The sequence below is a fragment of the Hermetia illucens genome, chromosome 2, assembly GCF_905115235.1.
Source record: "Hermetia illucens chromosome 2, iHerIll2.2.curated.20191125, whole genome shotgun sequence".
Taxonomy (NCBI): domain Eukaryota; kingdom Metazoa; phylum Arthropoda; class Insecta; order Diptera; family Stratiomyidae; genus Hermetia; species Hermetia illucens.
In genome coordinates, this window is record NC_051850.1 from 9,815,913 (window position 1) to 9,834,512 (window position 18,600).

Genomic DNA, 18,600 nt, shown 5'->3' on the forward strand with positions numbered 1-18,600 from the left:
CCTACTACTGACGATACTTTCCTATCGACCAAGGGGTGGGAATGGTATGTGGCATACTCAAACCGATTGAAGACAGGCGTCTTGATGAGATGACATTTTAAAGGCTCAGCGTATCTCGCTCTGATGAAACTATTATACAATTCAATTCAGATTTAAATTTTCCCAGCTATACACATGTATCTAGACCTTTTGTCTATTTTGAGATGCGAGTACATTATGTCTCCCCCATATCATGATTTTGATTTGGGTCAGACACATTTAGATTTATGTATTGTCATTTAGAGTTTAGGTTCTACCAATAGAACAAATGTGACAAAATAAACTTCAGAATCTACTCAACAGACAGTTGATGTAGCACACATTTAGGAACATTTTAAAAAAAAAACTTTCTCTTGACTGACTTGACTTTATTTATATGAGCAAAGATTGCTTAAACCATATTCTGGATGGTCTAATTTAAAAAGCAAAGTTTCGGGGTATACCCTTTATTTGAAATTCCTTCCTTTTCGATGAGGAAGCTTCGTTACTGCGAGATTTTTATTTATTTAAAAAGGTTACTTTTTCAACGAAGGAAGGATGAACCTACCAGTACCACCACAGTAACAGCTAATAGAAAATAATTACCAAGGGGGAGGGGGGGGGGGGCTTCCAAATTACAACCCAGCTGCCCTGAAGTGTCAGCGATCTGACGGCTTGCAAACAGTCTGATTTGTTTATTAACTTGATTTGGGCTGGTAAAGTAACTTAGCTTAATGCACGCAGCGTTTCCCTTCTTCACACTACAAAGCACTTCCCTCATCCCATTGTCAATTTCCATTCCATTCCATATTAACAAAAATAAGCCTTTTAAATATTCGTTTTAACTTTACTTAAAATTCCTATCTAAAGCCTAAACTTGACATCTCTCGCAACCCCAAATTCTATAAATCTAACAATTGCCTAATTATGCACCTTTAAAACTGACTTTTTCCTGTCACATAATTCCAACGCTATGTACCTTTGCATGCTAGTGCGCAATGGAATGCATTTTTGTCCAACAGCTCGGTGCAGGTAGAATAGGAAAGATTTATTCACGTCTTGTTGTGAAACTGCGCACATAGACACCGCTTTGTTCGCGTATCGGCAATACAATCTGAATTTATTGTTGTTGCGTGCAAGAATCGCAATTTTTGATGCTTGCTCAAGTTCCTTCGTTTTGGGTGATTGATTGTTCTAACCGAACAAAGATAAACTGCTTTTTGTCCTGGATGGGCGACTATTCTGGAAATCCATGAAGAGATTTTGTGGCTATCTTAGTGGCATTCCCCCAATTTAGGAACCTAAGAAGAATGTGGAATATCTCGACTATCTAGCTGGGCAGTACAGCCCCCCTCCTTCCCCGCTTCCTGATGTCCTCAGATATCCTCTTCTCCCGGGCCTTGGCAAGGTCTTGGAGAGGGTAATGATCCAGCGACTGGGGGTGAAATCATCACATCTGACGTCTGACAGGCAGAATGGCTTCCGCACTGGTAGGTCCACCAAAGACGCCTTGATGCGTGTTAAGAATTTTGTTGTCCGTTGTCCTCGCAAGTACGTCCTTGGAATCTTTGTTGATTTGAAAGGCGCATTTGACTACCTAAGTTGGTCGTCTGTGTTGTCCAAAATTTGTGAGTGTTACTGCTAGGAGCTACTTCCATGGCAGAAGAGCATTCGTCCACGGTGTCAATAAGCGTGTGTGGGTGAATGTTGAGCGCGGTTGCCCACAGGGATCTATCGCGGGTCCATTTATATGGAACCTGATGATGGACGAACTGTTGGGTGAGCTATCCTCCGTTGGCAAATGTGTTGCTTACGCGGATGATCTCCTCATTTTTGTTGAGGGGAGCACTCGACGTGAGCTCGAGCAGCAGGCTGCCGAATACATGCGCATCGTTAACGCGTGGTCCATTAAAGTCGGTATCGCGATCTCAATGGATAAGACCGTTGCGATGATGCTAAAAGGCATCTTACGTCGTCCGCCTTATGTAAAGTTGAACGGACTGTCTTTATAGATCCGGCAGTCTTTGGTCGCGTACCTGCGCGAGGTTAGGCTACAATTGACTAAATTGGTGTGTATGTTGAGGCGAGTGATGAGGTGTGAGTGGGGTCTAAGCAGGAGAGCTGCTAAATTCATTTATGCAGGGCTCTTCCTTCCATGTTCTACGTATGGGTCCCCTATGTTGTGTGATTTGGCGCTGACGGTGAGGGGCAGGAAGCTGCTCTACGCTTGTCAGCGAGTGGCTTTGTCAGCGTGTCTTCCAGTGTGTGGTACCGTCTCGACCGACGCCATGCAGATCTGGTTGGGTGTTCCTCCTCTTGATCTGGAGGTAGTCCGGCGTGCCACGGCCTACAGGATCAGGAGGGGCGTACCTTTGCTGCAAACAGATTTAGTTAGTTGCAACCAGGTGGATGGGTTACGGCTGCTTGCGGTCAAAAAGTTGTTAGACGAGAGTGTAACATCTAAGTGGCAGCTTAGATGGGATGGATGTGGGAATGGTCGGGTCACATCTAAGTACGTCAGACATGTGTCTGCCCGAGGAAGTTCCGTCGTGGACTTTGGGCTTGAGATGGGCTTCCTTCTGACTGGGCATGGTAGCTTGAATGAGTTCCTCTTCAAGCGCAACCTTGCCTCCAGTCAGGGTTGAGTTTTATGAGGGGCTAACTCGGAGGACGGGCTACATGTTCTCTGTGTCTGTCCAGCGTACAGTGACATCCGCAATCTAGACGACATGGGCGTTCCCGTATTGAACGGTATCTACGATGTTAGCCAGTGACTTGCTAGCAGTGGGACACTTAATTGCGCTAATGCGTTCGCGCGTGCTGCCTTCCGACGAAGGAGGGAGCTTCTCGACCCTGCTTCGCTTGCAGTTGATGAGCGAATGGCCTAGTGGCCGCGGTGGTTAGCCACCAGTCCTGTGTGTTTAGTGTTAGTGTTGTCTTGTGATGTCTATTTGTGTTCTATTGTACGCAGAGCGGTAGTTAGCTGGTGAAAGGTTCCGTTGCGGTTTTCCGCCTCGGGCTGATTCCAGTTAACCCGTTGGGGAGTTCCGTCCCCACATATTCGAGGAGGGCGATCAGACCCGAGTCTGCAAGGGACTCATCTGAAGTGGCTCTGCCACGAAGCCTCACCGGAGGTTATCTGGTACCATGGGAACCGGGATAGCCCTCTGAGAGTATATACTCCAGGAGAATTCCTGGAGGATGTGTTCACGGCTCATGGTGGTTTTGGTTATGCCTACATCGCGGGCAGAGCTCCTCGGAGCTCGAGCGTGGAGTTGCACTGTACAACTCGGGTGCCGTACTCCTTAGTTGCGGCAGAGGTGTTAGATAGGCCTCGCATCCATTGGTATGAATGCTGAGCCTGCACTCAGTATAAACCAATACCGCTGTGCCAGGCGTGGTGAACCTCTGATTGTGGTCCCTAAATCAATCCGTGTCCGAAGAGGACCGTGGGATTATGCCTACACGATAGGTACTCACGTTAAACCCACAGGACTTTCATGTCCTCAGATATCCCACAGTGTCTCTGCCCTTCTCTTCAGATGAGCTTGCTGCCATTTTGCTCAAGCAGAAACATGCCTCTGCCCCTGGTGCTGACAACATCACTTATCAATATGTATGCTCATATCTCCGTTAATATTGAGAATTTCGGGAAAAGGAGCGTAATTCGTGATCACTTGGATAGAGGAGACTTGGACCTTTCAAATGGTATATAGGTTGTGGGTTCTAAGAGCTGGGAAAATGGCCGTAAAGTGGGGGAATCTTTTGGAAAACTTCGCTGGTTGGCGCCTGAAGCTCTCTTGGCTTAGCTGCAGGGGCTTAACACAATCTGACGCAATTTTATCTCACCGGAGGATTGGTCCATTATTCGGGTTGTATCCATTCCAGAAAGTTCCCTGAATTTTTGACGAGCTACCGCCCTATCGCCCTCATTAATATATTTTTCGGCAAACTATTCGATGATCAGGGTTCGTATTAATAATTTCATTGATGAATACAATGTCCTGCTGGCCCATTGTTGCACCTAGTATGTAAGCAAATCTACGTCTGTTTGCATTAATGACTTTCTGTTGCTCATTTGTTGCTTAAAGGAGGGGTCAGTAGGTTCGCGCTGTGGTGCTGGATGCGAAGAATGCCTGTGAGAAGGTGGACCTTGCGAATCTGCGCGACACAATATCACGTTTTCGTTTCCCTGCGGAAATTGTTTTATGGGTGCCATGGATAATGACCAATCGACGTCTTCAACTAAGACTGGACAGTATACAGCATTCCTACATAATAAATGTTCTGATTGTATTGAAATTTCCCAATATACAGATGATTTCCATATTTTGGCAACCAGTGACAATTGGACTTTCAATTGTCTGCAAAGACAGGTTAGTCTCAGTGTTGATGAATTCCATACATTCGGCCTACCAATTGACGCAACCAAATCCCAATATATATCCTTTAAGCGAAGCAAGGTTACACCCTTGATCATTACAGTTAATAATCACACCCTTGCTCTTGTCAAGTCTATCATCTTCTCAGGCAAGAGATAACGAGGACTTGTTCCGTTAGAGGTAATTTGAACTCTATTATCGCGAAAACCTTAAAAGTCAGCGGATTAATTTTGCATCTGGTTTCTCTTGGGGCCCAGATACTTTGAAAATAAGTTGAACTCAATATTTATTCTGAGAAGATACCTGGGGCTGACCAAAACCAGCCCCTTATACCAGATTTTTGTTTTGGCTAAGGAGCCGCCGCCCCGTTTCAGAAGGCTCCTCTTTGTAGCCAAAGAACTTCTTAAACTAAAGGAAAGGGATCCTAAAACCTATAATTTGGTGATACAAAACAAGGATGCTGACAATGATCTGTCTGTGGAAGGTTGGGCGAGGGCTTTAAATCTGGAGGTTTTTTTTGGGCCTGGCGTTGATGGTGCCTTCAGGCCCGATGGTTCACGTGCGCGGTGGTTGGTCCGGACGGAACCCACATCTCACGCTTTCCATTGAATGTCAGTTCGGTTTTGACCGCTGAACTTTTTGCTATCCGTCAGACCCAGTGCTCAGAGGTGGCGGTGTGGAATGCCACCCCATCTTCCACACCGCCACATGCCACACGCCCTGTCTACCAAACCAAAACCAAGTGGCCGAGGAGAACCTCCATAGTGGTGGCACCGGGAGACGCTTTACTCACTTTGGCTTGCCGGCCGTGATACAGTAGGCGAATGATCCAAATGCCTAATTAGGGCGATCAGACCCGAGTCTGCATGGGGGCTCATCTGAAGTGGCAAATTGGTCACGAAACCTTACCGGGGGTATTCTGGTACCATGGGAATCGGGTTAGTCCCTAGGCTCTCATACTTCAGGTGGACTCCAGTTGTATGTGAGTACAGCTCGGTTGTTTGCGGTTGGCCCCCTAGTGGGAGCTTCATGGGGGCTGTGGTGATGCTCAAGCGAGAAGAGACCTTCGGGCTTCGGCATGGTGTTGCGTTTCAACCCTGGGTACCGTACTCCTTAGTTCGGTAGAGATTTAGGTAGGTCTTGCATCCACCAGTATGAATACTACGCCATGCACTTGGTATAGACTGGTACCGTTGTGGCTTGTCACAGCGGGGCTCTAATTGTGGTCACAAAATCAATTCTTGTCTTAAGAAGACCGTGGGATTAAGTCTCCACGACAAGTACCCCCGTAAAACCCTCAAGGAGTCACTGTCCTTCAGGCCATCAAGATGTCTTTCAGGATGGGTGAGGAGAAGGTTGCTATCATTACAGACTCTTTCCAGTCTTGCAAATTACTCAATCAAACTTTGCGGTAACACAACCTAGTGGGCCAAATACATGACCTTTGTTTCAAATCACAGAAAACTCTGGTGCCCAGCTCATGCGGGACACCCATTACACTCATGCAAGGAGGGGAAGATTTTTTGGCAACATCACGGGTGAAAGGAAATTTTTAGGCTTCAACAAATTCTTTTAAGGTGGGATCCTTGCACGATTGATGTTTTTTAAAGGAGGCTAGAATCAGATTATGATATTTTTTAATAAATAAAAAATAAACTATTTTTTAATAAATTTGTGTTAGGCATTTTTCTGTCATTATCATCAGTCCTGTTGGTGTACTTCGTGGGTAGTATCATGTCCTGTTTGGACTGTTGGCGTCCCGAGTCTCAGGGGACAAACAAAACCAAACAACAATTTGAATTGTATATAAGAAAGTAAACACCCTGTAACTTCGTTCAAGTTGCTCCCAAGGCAGTGACGAACCTGTGGCTGATGTTTGTCTCTGCCATGGAGAAACTGCAAGTCGGCTAAATTTTGTTAATAATTGTATTTCTCCTGATCACTTCTTTGCGTAGCATTGAGCATCTTCACAGTTCGATGAGACTATGTTCCAGTTTCATTATCATCACACTTAATATTGTGCAAGTGATAAGCCTACAGCAGTGCGGCACAAATGATGTATGTAAAATTACAAACGCCTAGCGCGTTCCAAACATTACCAACCAATACAACATCACCCAACATTACAACATCACCTTATATCATCCCATTACCAAACATGACCGCATCACCCAATATCATCACATTACAAAAGTGATGTTGCAAAATGATATCACATTGCTGGGTTTGGGATTGTTTTAGTCTGGCTTCGGGTTGGTTGTGGACTGGCTTAGGGTTGGCTTAGAAAATGATTTCGGGTGGATGTGAATATGGGGATATAGATTCTTGGCTAAATAATTGATTGGTAATGTTACAACCTAGCAGGAGCAGATTGGTCACATATTATGGATGAATCTTTGCAATGAGTTCAGCCTAGTTGTCTGATAGGATGCCAGAATACCCACGGAATATGTCGTTTGTCTGAAGGAATTTTAAAGACAAGTCTCTATTCGGCTAAGTTGTCAAGTTTCCTTGATCCGGCCCTACACAGAGGGTATATATAGTTTCTAAGAACGGAAAATAGTTTACTAGTTACTTACTTCCAAAAAGATATGTAAGACAACAGTTTTGGGTAATGAGTACTTCCTCCTTATCTGAAGCATATCTTGATCCAATCGTATAGTCAGATACATAGACATGGCAATAATCAATGAACGGAAATATCGTGTGTCTGGATTGTGGTTATTTTCTGTATCCTCTTTTATTGTTTCCTAATCTAACCATTTAAGTGTAATCCCAAATATGTAAAAGTATTTACGTCACATATTGCACCGTTCATTCATCAAATTCTGGTGAGTTTAAATTTAGAATTGATCAAAAGTACATTCTGAATTACACAGGTAACGATAGATTGGAATAAAAATAGCTTAAATCCAAAATTCTACGAATAATCATTAACAAAGTAAAGTCAACAAAACCAGAATTAATTTCCTAATCTGTAATAGGCACAAACCACTCGTGCTGGAGATCTTATCGCGGTAAATTGTTCACTAATTCTTCTAATTTGGCAAGTGATTATAAGATACTTTGAGTATTAAAGGGGGCTAGAAGCTCTAATATGGGAAATTGAATAATTTTCATGATTTTTTTGGGAAAGTTTGGACTAACAAAGTTATTATTATTATTTTTTTTAAATTGAAAAATTGTCTAAGTACGAAGGAGGTTGGTTGCGTTTTATCTTGGGCCAATGGCTTAAACACTTGCCAGAAGTTGCTAAGGAATCTACAATCCTTATCATTTGTTCTGAACTGTGTAGTTGTAGGATAGCTAATCCGTCAATCTACTCTCAGATTTTTTCATCTACGTATTTTTTGTTCTGCCTTTTAATCAACTAGTCCCAGCCTCTTTGGCAACTATACTAAACCGGGAGCGATATCCTTACCCTGAGAGATATTTCATCTGATTTACGAATGGTACCTAACGAGCGTAGCTCCAGCAGTATTTAAGGTTGTTACTTATTATTATTTTTAGTTTTCGTGTATTTTATGAAGCCTCAGTAAAATAGGGTTCTGTATCCTCTGCTTGGAAGATTACGATAAAAATTTCAAGTGGTTGCCAGGCAGGAATCGCTAGATATACGATTGTCTTCGGTTATGCGCTGAAAGGCTTTTCTACTCTGTGTTTCCCGGAAAAAGTTTTCTTGCCTTTGCCTAAATAGCAACACTTTTCTTTTACTCAGCAGAGTGGTATCATATTTTCTCTTGTTAACTTATCACATTGCAGTGGCGGAAGATCTGACTTTCTTTGAAACTCAGCCCTTCTATCTCGTAAGAAGAGGTGACGGCTCACCTTCTGAGCCAAAAGTGATCAAAGGGCAAAGTAAGTGCTTGTATTGGAATATCTTATATCTTTATATCTTTCAGTGGAGTGGAGTTTTTCAAGCGGAATATGAGGTTCAGTATTCTGAAAGCAACGTTTGCAAGATTCGCAGCCTTATTGGTCTCAGGGATATTTCGTTTGCAATGACCTCGTGGACTTCGTGGTGCATTGTGGAGTAGGAGTCATGTGGATTTTTAAAAACGTTTTTTTTTTGCGTCGGAAACGATTATCGGCGTCATTTTCAGTGTTTTTGTCCCTTAAAAAAATTGTTTGGTTTTTTATAGCTTAAGGACCGAGAAGGGAGGATTTTCGTTTCCCTTTCGCGTGGGTATGATCTAAGAGCAGTTGCAATAGGGGTGAAGTGGGCGCTAAGAAGACAATCGCTGAATAATCTTGGCAAAGGGGGACTAAAGTATACCGACATTTTTAAAAATTATGAAAGTGATTGTGCTAAGTCTGATCAGTACGACAAATTTGGGTTGAACGAATTAAATTTGCAGGATTAAACCAGTGAACTTGTTTGCGAAAAGAAGATATAAGAGAACTGGAGACTGTCTGAGCTTTGTTCAAGAATCTGGTGAGTAGAGTGGTGTGTTTTTGCAATCTGGTCGACGAGGGCGATTGTCTTCTTAAAAAAAGATATATTTTTTGGAAGAATAACATTGCGGGTAGTAATTTTGGCGTTTCTAAGGTTCCTCTATGGGTCTAAATTAAGCCCGAAATTTGTCTATCTTTTATGGAAGTGCTTAATACGCAGAGTCAGGATCCTTTCCTGGATTGAGGTATTGAGGCCAAGAACCTGGTCATTCTCTACCCCAGAGTTTTTTTGGGCCCTACAGGATATCGTTCAAAAGAGAGGAGGTCGCAAAAGTTGAAGTTGTCACGAGTTCTTTACATATCTATTGAATTCCTCCTGTTGCAGCCCTCCTGTTGCACCCCAATGGGTGTGATATTAGCTTATATGGGCATCTTTCGTGAATATTGCTTCCTGAAGATTAGCGGAGAACTCATTTTTTAGACTTTTCGCCATTTTGTTAATCCGAGGTTCAGGAAAATTTTCAATTTTCTTCAATTTCCACAGGGTCGAACTCAATAGAATTTCCGCGATATCAAGCGTTTTTGTCGGCGTGGCATAAACAATTTTGCATTTTCAAAGTCGGGGCGTCACCCCTTTTGATCGAGATATCTCACACGCAATACGATGATTTTTGATTTATCGCCATTTTTCCGACCCGGGGTTAAGCAAAATTTTCGTTTTTCTTCGATTTTCCACAGACTCACTTTGAGTTGATTTTCCTCCATATCATGTGTTTCCGGTGGCAGATCGTTGAAGTTTTTCCCCTTTCGACCAAAATAGCTCCCACCGGAATCCGACGATTTTGGATTTTTCGCCATTTTTCCGATCTCAGTAAAATTTTCAATTTTCTTCGATGTTCCGTAGGCTTGCTCTCAATCTTCCCTGATATGGTTCGCTTCTGCCGCAGCAGCCTCCCTTTTTGATCGAGGTACCTACCATGGGAATCCGACAATTTTTGATTTTTCGCAACACAATTCAACAAAATTTTCAGCATAGTTTTCTTCCATTTCCCATACCCACGATTTTAATGGATTTTCGGCTATATCTCGCGCTTCCTCCAGCGTAGCATCAAAAATTTTGCATTTTCTGAATCGGGGGGTGCTTCCTCTCTCGATGGAAGCATTTACCACGGGGGTTTTTCAATTTTGCCCCATGTTTCCGACTCGGAGTTCAGCAAAATTTTCAATTTTCCTCGATTTCACGTGAGCTCGTTTCCGCCGGTGTAGCATGAAGAATTCTGCATTTCCTGAATCAGGGGCGCCCTCCTTTTGGTCAGGGCACCTTCCAAGGGAATCCGATGATTTTCGACTTTTCGCCATTTGCGAGCTTGGGTTCAGGAAAATTTTTAATTTTCTTTAATTTTTTGCTGGCTCACGTCAGTGAATTTTGCGCCATACCTTGCTTTTACAATGGCACAGCATCAACGTTTTTGCATTTCTTCAACCTGGGGCGTCTTTCCTTTCGATCAAAGTAGTCCCCACGGGAATCCAGCGATTTTCGATTTTTCGTCATTTTTACGGCCCATAGTTCAGTAGAATTTTCAATTTTGTTCGATTTCCGTAGGCGTCCACGATGTCTTGGGTTTCCGGCGACGTAGCATCAAAATTTTCAAATTTTCTTCGATTTCCCTTAGCTTTCGTTTTCGCAGGATTAACATTTTTGCATTCTCTGAATCTACTAATTTTGACGTCGTTCTCGTTGATATGTCTTCAGCAATGTATAACGAGCGGTTTGTGCTCCTCCAAAAAAGCCAGACTACACAGTTTGGATTTAGTTGTCTCCACAAATTACTGCTCAAATGCGTGGGTTTTTGTGATATGTGGTTGCCATTCACCCCTTAGTGAGGTATAGTGTATCAGCTACACCTATGCGTCATCGTTCGCGGTTACCTAAAATGCCCTTCACGACTTCCAGAAAAGTGCGCTTCCCCTGCACTGCTCTGTGCCATGCGCTCGAGAGGTGTGAGGGGTGATTTCCACTGCATGGCGTAGTCCGCAATACAATTGTCGCCCCTCCTTAGCGTGTAACCTATCCATTACCACTTCCGGTTCCTGATCATATCGCCTACAGGTGACAGGTCTGTTTTGCATCGTATCAACGGAGTACACTGGTCTGATACTATAACAAACTTCTGCGATTGTTGTAGTAGCGATGGTCATGAATCTTGATCGGATTCCGATAGCCTTTGGTAATCGACAGACTGTGGAAGCTCTAGACACCAAAAGCGACTTTAATTCAGACGAATTGAACTAGCTTATTAGGTAAGTTAATAGAGAATGATCTCTCCAAGAAACTTACGTGGTCCAAACGAGTGAAATAGAGCGGATAGGATAGGATAGCGTTGTGGTGGGCCGTTTTGATGGCCCAAACTCCTAAGAATATAACTGCTGTTTTAAGAGCAGGGAGGCCGGGTCCAGCTGACTAAAATCTTAAGAGGCAGCCCGTAGCGTTCACGTAGCTTTCCTACCCTAGGGCTGGATATCTCTCTGAGGTCAAGGAAGAAATGTTTACCTAGTGTTCGATGCTTGGCTCTAGCTAGAGCTGGACAATTGCAAAGGAAGTGCTGAGTGAGGGTTTCCCCGCTTTTCTTAGGCAATGGCGGCATGGGTTCCTATAGGCTGGTGCGCCGTGTGGACCACCGCAATCTTGTATACAATGGCACGCGTGTAACACAAGAGTTCTCGCGTTCGAGCTTTATTATACGCAGGCCAAATTCTCCTTGACTCGGCACAGGTGGTGGGCCTTCGTCATCTGAGGTCCGCGGGTGCTAACTAGTGCGGGTCGATTCCACCGTTGACAGTCCAGCGGGACACCGGCGGTATTCACCGAAGATAGCTATGTTGAGAGCTGTACCTACCCAAAAACCTAGAGAAACGTAGCTTTGTGAGTGCCACCCAGACTGTTCAGCATGGAGGATAACGCCGCTGAATACAAGACCTTAATGGCCGCTTGATCTGTGATCCGTCAGTGAACAATACCGTGTCATAGCCTTTCAACATACCGCCAGTCTTCCACTCTTCCCTGACTGAAAAGTCCACAATAAAATTTCTCGTGAAGTTCGGCTTGAATGTGGCGCAGTCGGTGGGTAATTCCCAGAGTTCCCAAGATACTCCGGATGTAAGGTATCTCTGCCCAGCAGCAGGACTCGCGTAGTTTGATAGCGCTGCACACCACGACGTATTTAATATGGAGGTATAGAAGTACATTGAGAGCATCTGCTGAGCAACACTGCAGAGTCCCGGTAGCACCGTCAAACCACAAGTGTAAATGGATAGCCTGGGACTCCCCAAAGAAGAAAACCATTACCAAGATTGCCCTTAGGATGTCGAGAAAGCAATAATCTTAACCTATGATTAAAACTACTTAAAGGAAAAAAATTTAGAAGACCAAGCTGTTATGCGTTGTAACTTCGGCAAAGTCTAGGAATCAGGGAATGGAAGTATACTTCATGCTCCTCGAAAAGCTAGTTGAAAATGTCTGCGTTACGTGTATTAAAAGTCGCAGGACGACACGTGATGTCGTTAGAACCCGAGTAGTTCATCAGACTCGAGGAAAGTTGTAGGAAGGGCAGGTTCATGAAGTGGAGGTGGGAGGAGTAGTCCACACGGGGAAGGTTTTTTTGAAGGAGGGGGAACGGGTAAATTTACGTTGCACATTTTCAAGGGCAACCCAATCACAGTCAAGGGAAGTTGACCAGATCACCGAGCATTACTCGAGGGTACTACGCACGATCGAATTGAAAAGAGCTAAGGTCTTCCTTAACTGGAGGAAGTCAGAATCAGAGAAGGAGCGAAATATAAAGGCAAACCATTTTGCCGTTGGCGATTGGTAACTTCTAGGCAATGGGTGTCGAAGCGAAGTTTATTGTCGAAAATGACTCCGAGGTTTTGAGTAGAATTTAGGTACGACAGTGAATGTTCGCTAAGAGAGTAGGATTTAAGCAAATTGTACATAGAGTGAAAGGGTCGTTGAAAAACAATAAAAATAAAAATAATGAAAGACCCAGAGTTGATCCCTGGGGAACGCCAGAGTAGGGGGAACCGGACCGGGATGTGCAGCCATCCAAAAAAGGCGGGGCAGGATCGGTTGTATGGGTATGGGAATGCTTAAAGACGAGAGTTTGGATGATTTATCAGTGGAAATAATATGCACTCTCTGTGTTAAAAAGTAGTGAAAAAGTTGGTAGCAAGTTGGAGACAGTGGATCTACGCCTAACAAAGCCGTGTTGCTTTTTCCCTATGTTGTGGTGCAACTGGGCGCTGAGGAGGGAAATGGGACGATAATTCTCGACAAGCGTACGATCGCCACTTTTGTGAATGGGGATGATGAGAACCTCTTTCCACAAGCCGGGAAAATTATTCTCTTCCAATCCTTTGTTGGGGATAGGGGAAGGGAGATGGACTGACCAGTTTTAAACAAAAAGAGGTTTGGAAGACCGTCGTAGCCAGGGCTGACATTGTCATCAAGGTTGCCAATGAGGTACTTGATGAGGAGAGGAATAAGGCGGGGAATGGTAGGCGATGCGGAGAAGGCTACATCAACTAGTAGGAGGGAAGAGGAAGAAGGGGAGGAAACATTGACTGAGGAGAAGTAGCGGAAGAGTAGATGACATGATATAGGGGAGAAGTTAGCTGATGAGACAGAGAGATTGGGAAAGGCAACGCACAGAAAGGTGGGAGAGAACAAGATCAAGAGTGCGATCAAAGTATGAAATTGAAAGGTAGCACAGCTGCGCATGAAAGTGGAAAAAGAAAGCGAAGGGAGGGTGAATTTATTAGATATGGTTGGAAGGCCGGGAATAATAGGTAAGAGAGCATTGGAACATCACAGTTGCCACAGAGGATGAAAGGGAGTGAGAGGATCAAAAAGATTAGGAATTCTGATAATCTGTCCTCGTAGAGAAGGGGCTAATGCACAGGATATGATAAAGGGGCACTCTTTAGGCGGAATGACTAGTACCGTCGTAGGTGGAAGTGGAGGAGGGAAAAATGATTTCGGCACCGAGGGGGAACTTAGCAGCTTTTAGGGTACCTCCCTCGGTTGTCATGCTAAGTAGAATGCAGTCTTTATCACGACCAAAGACAGAGTAACTTTCCAGTAGCTCGGAATCTAAAATCCTGTTATGCAACCAGGTTTCAAAAATGCAAATAACGTAATGTTGGTATGCTAAGGCAGAACCCTAAAAGCTTGGTCCGTAGATCCCTTACATTTTTTTAAAACAGTTTAAAGTTGTGAAAGTCATCTAAGTTCGGCGAGGCAGGGGGCGACCCGGACATTTTCTAAAATCTTAGTGCTCTGGTAAGGCTTCATGAAGACCGTTTGTAGACAAAAGAAAGATTGGACGATAGCATCGAAGTCGTGGCGATACGCCACTTTGAAGGAAGGTATCAGTTCGGTCAAGAGAGACACCATCCGTCAGCTTCACACATGAGAGAAGTGACAGAATTAAGTTCACCTTGCTTCTGATGTAAGCCAGAATTTTGTCGGAAGTGGGGAGTACGCTAGCTTCGACACAAACATTTGTTCCGGAGGCGGGGCCACGTGCAGTAGGGGGCCGCTCAGGTGACATGAGATCGAGAAGAATACATGGCAGACAAGGGCAGAGATTAGTCGATCGGGGTTGATATACAGTCGCACAGTGTCGGATGAAAACAGAGAAACAAATGACTGCAGGACCAGGTTGAACCGTCCCATTGTTTTGAGCCCATGGCTTAGCCATCTCATTAATGAGATGCTGAAAACAGAGATAGGTTGATTCGCGATAATACCAGCGATTGAGTCTACACAATGCAAGTCTTGCCAAAATATTGAGCTTGTCCCATAAAGGAGACGGGAATTCTGATCAAAGTTAGGACCCTGCGAAAGATGAAACACTTCATGACAGTCCTGCGGGGAGGAGGAGCGAAAGTTAAATTTATTTACGCCTTTTTATGACCAGCTACAAGTGCTTTTTGAGGGTTTTAGCCGACGGCTCTAACTAAGTCAATTGGTCTATTGGAGCTGATCTAATAAAGGTGGATATTGATTGCAATACAGGATCACCTAATCGTCTCTCCGCCAAGTGTACAACTTTGGCTTAACCGATTTTAACACCTTCCGATTTAGGTTCAGCTGTACTTAGCTGTCACGTGTGTCAACCTACATACAAGGCTGCAAACCCAAGTTCGTTCCTCCATTTAAAATTTTCCGCATATACAACAAAACTTCCATCGGAAAAAATCTTCCCCTGAGTCACTCGATAAACTTCTTTTGTTACCAAAAAAGTCAGCAACAATGGAAATGGCTACTGGGTGTATTCCATGCTGAATGTACCCCAGATTTCTACACAATTATTTATCAATTGCCAGCGACATTCTACGAAATTTGCTTTATTTTTTGCAAAGAAACAAAATTTTTCTCAGCCCCAGCACTACCCATGACAAAATTTTGTCGGCTTCACCTCCTTTGTTGGGTACACATTGTAGAATTACTTGTCATCTCCATTTACCTTATCGCTGGCATCTTTAATGTTTAATTCATGTTTTTTATATAGAATAACAAGTCCGAATATTTTTTCCATTTGTGCGGGGGAAGATAATGTAAAATGGACCCCTCACGATTTTGCTGAATTTGTCATCTAGAATTTAACGAAATTCCACGATTTTGGTCGCTTTAGAAACTTTTTTATCGTCGTGCTGAACAGGTCGAAAAGTTAGTGGAGGACCTTATATAAGAGCAGTCGCTCCATTGAGAGAAAAGTTAGTTAGCATACATATCCCCGTTGCATCCAATTCAATCAAGTAAGAAGAAAGTTAAGATGCACCTATTGAGAGCGGTCCTGATTGCAATTGCACTTTGGAAGGACAGTGCCCTCGGTTTTAGTGTTCAGCCTGAGTTAGCCATTGACCCAGTGGTAATACCTTTTAACAATATTCTGTTAACGCTGACATTATAGAAACTTGAACTAAAAAGTGTCCTGTGGAACTTTCTAGATATGCGACGCGCATAACCATGGAGACAAAATCCCTAACCCCGTGGATTGTAGTTCCTTTTACGTTTGTGATCGTGGCATCCCCGAGCTTGTACAATGTTCAGATGGATTACTTTTTGATATCAAGTTGAAAGTGTGTAACTGGCCCGAAAGAACGACGTGTGTTACTGGATCGGTAAGAAGTTTCGACGTATATTAAACGCGGCTTACAAGCTTCAGAATCAGGACCAGTTCACCTACTTCGCTTCTTGATCAATGAATTGTATTCTTCCAGATTCCAACTAGACCATCGGAGTTGCCTTCTCTTGAAACCTCTACGGTCATTACTGTCCCTGTTTCTGAAGAGCCTGAGCCGACACCACCAGAAGTGATACCATCCAGCGATAGTCCTTCTACATGGATTCCCAACACAGGTCCTGCCATTGAAGTGCCAAGTAAAATTCAGTGCACTGAAGAAGGATTTTACTACTTGCCTCATCCAAGTAATTGTGAATACTACTATATCTGTATTTCTGGTATTCTTCATGAAAATTTCTGCGGGTTGGGCTTGCATTGGGATTTCTTGAAACAACGTTGTGATAGGCCAAACGTGGCCTTCTGCTATGTGGACCTAATTTCAAATAGTAAGCCCGAAGTTACTGGAGACCAATCTGGAATAGGAGGAGGTGAAACAAAACCTAATCCTGTTACACCTGAGGATAACAATCCTGCTGAAGGAGAACAAGGAACTCATCCTGAGGTCGCGGGTGGCGATACATCAGGAGCTGAAATCGTAACATCAACGATTGCCCCAACAACTGATCCTGAGATCATAACTTCCTGGGAAACTCCAAAAGATAGTGAACATACCACTATTCTTCCTACAATGGATCCCACATCGGAAATTGTTAACACGACAAGCACTGACATCATCACGCCTTGGGAAACCCCTGAAAACAGTGAATATACTACAGTTTCGTCCACAACGGATTACTCTCAAGAGCCAACCCAATCCTTCCTAAATCCTGAAGATGCTTTAACAGCAACAGCTCCTCCACCACATCCCATGGATGGATATGATCCGTCTCATGTTCGATGTATCCATGAGGGGGTGTACTTCCTACCACACCCAACAAATTGTGAAATCTACTTCATTTGCATCAACCACACGATGCATCTCCATCGATGCGGACACAACATTCACTGGGATTATATTTCCAATCTCTGTTCAGCTCCAGCTCCTTACCGTTGCTATGCATTCCGAAACACTTCTTCCATTGAAGATGAAAATGGAGCCAATGGAGTCGTAGTCCCACCTCCAGAAAACCCAATGGAAGGTTATGATCCCGAGTTCATCCGATGCAGCCATCCAGGATTTTATTACTTACCGCATCCAACGAATTGCAAGCTTTTCTTTGTTTGTTCAAATTGGACATTGAATATATATCAATGCGATGAAGGATCGACATGGAACTACTTGGAGCAGCAGTGCATGTCAGTAAATGGAAAATGTTACTTCGAATCAATGCAGCCAGATTCGACCACAACTACAGAAGAGGCGGAGCATAACTTATCCCTTATTTTGGAAGGCTATAATCCTGATCAGATTCGCTGCATACACAATGGAACATACTTGCTGCCTCACCCCACATTGTGCCAGCTATATTTCATGTGTGCAAACCGAACTTTGAGTCTGCACGAATGTAAGCGCGATTTGATGTGGAATTACCGCTTCGAACGGTGTGACCTAAAAGAAAACTCTGTTTGCTTTGACTCCTCCGAGTACCGCAGCACTGAGGCGACTCCGTCTACAACTTCAACTACAACCTCAACTACAACTCCAGCTCCAACAACTTCAACCACAACCCCGAAGCCTACTACAATAACCACCCGAACTGCCCCCACGGTTACAACCCCTCCCCCGCCAACAACAACAACTGAATCGACTACAACAACTTCAACAACTTCCCCTAAACCAAAAACCACCTTGGGTGTCCACATGCCAATAGAGTTTGAAGTTTACGATGAAATAAACGGAAGTACCATAGACGATCTAGATGTCCTGCCGAAATGTCCACGTCACCAAGCCTTCTTCCCACACACTAAGGACTGTCAAAAATACTACATATGCATTGGAGGTGTACCAATTTTGACTAAGTGCCCTGATAACCTTCAGTGGGATGCTCAAGAAAGGATGTGTGGTATGCCATCGCATGTTAAGTGTAATGTTGGTCGCAAGGCTTGAATAAAGATGGTATACCCTTATTTTAAGAACTGAAGGACATTATTTTGTAATTTTGGTTGAATAAATTCAGTAGTGTTTATTTTTCTTTATCAGGAATTCAATTTTAGTAATCGTCCTTCAAACGATAAATTTAAGGTTTACAGGAACCAGTCCGGAATATTTGAATAGCAGACATCAATGTATAGTTATCCTTATGTGCTCATAAATGGTCCAAATCTTTGTTTGACAAACCAGTTGTTTTTACCTTCCGGGTGGCCTTACCCTGGAATACCCTATAAAAGGATTTACTGAAGGGAAAATATGTAGGACGGCCAAAATAATCTAATAAATGAAACCCCAATGAAGGGCTCGTTCGGCCCCAGTTGACACATATAGTGAAGTAGGCTTTCACCACTCATCTTCTATGGAAATCTCTGTATCTAGCCCTGTCGGAATGAGTGGCAAAGACAATTAATCCGGAAGGACAACGAGATCCCTTCGGTTTCGTCCATTGAATAGTTATGAATAGGTCTCAGGTTCCTTTTCAACGGAAACATTTCATTCCCTTGTAGCTTCCCCTTGCTTTTAAATT

At 43.7% G+C, this 18,600-nt stretch overlaps 1 protein-coding gene across 1 annotated transcript; it reads left to right on the top strand.

Annotated features, from left to right (window-relative positions):
• The first annotated feature begins 15,517 nt into the window (after nucleotides 1-15,517).
• LOC119650076 lies at nucleotides 15,518-18,125 on the top strand. The gene is made up of 3 exons (XM_038052575.1): nucleotides 15,518-15,727; nucleotides 15,807-15,980; nucleotides 16,080-18,125. Exons 1-3 carry the CDS (start codon nucleotides 15,632-15,634, stop codon nucleotides 18,027-18,029), a joined length of 2,220 nt encoding a protein of 739 aa, XP_037908503.1. The 5' UTR covers nucleotides 15,518-15,631; the 3' UTR covers nucleotides 18,030-18,125.
• Nucleotides 18,126-18,600: the final 475 nt, after the last annotated feature.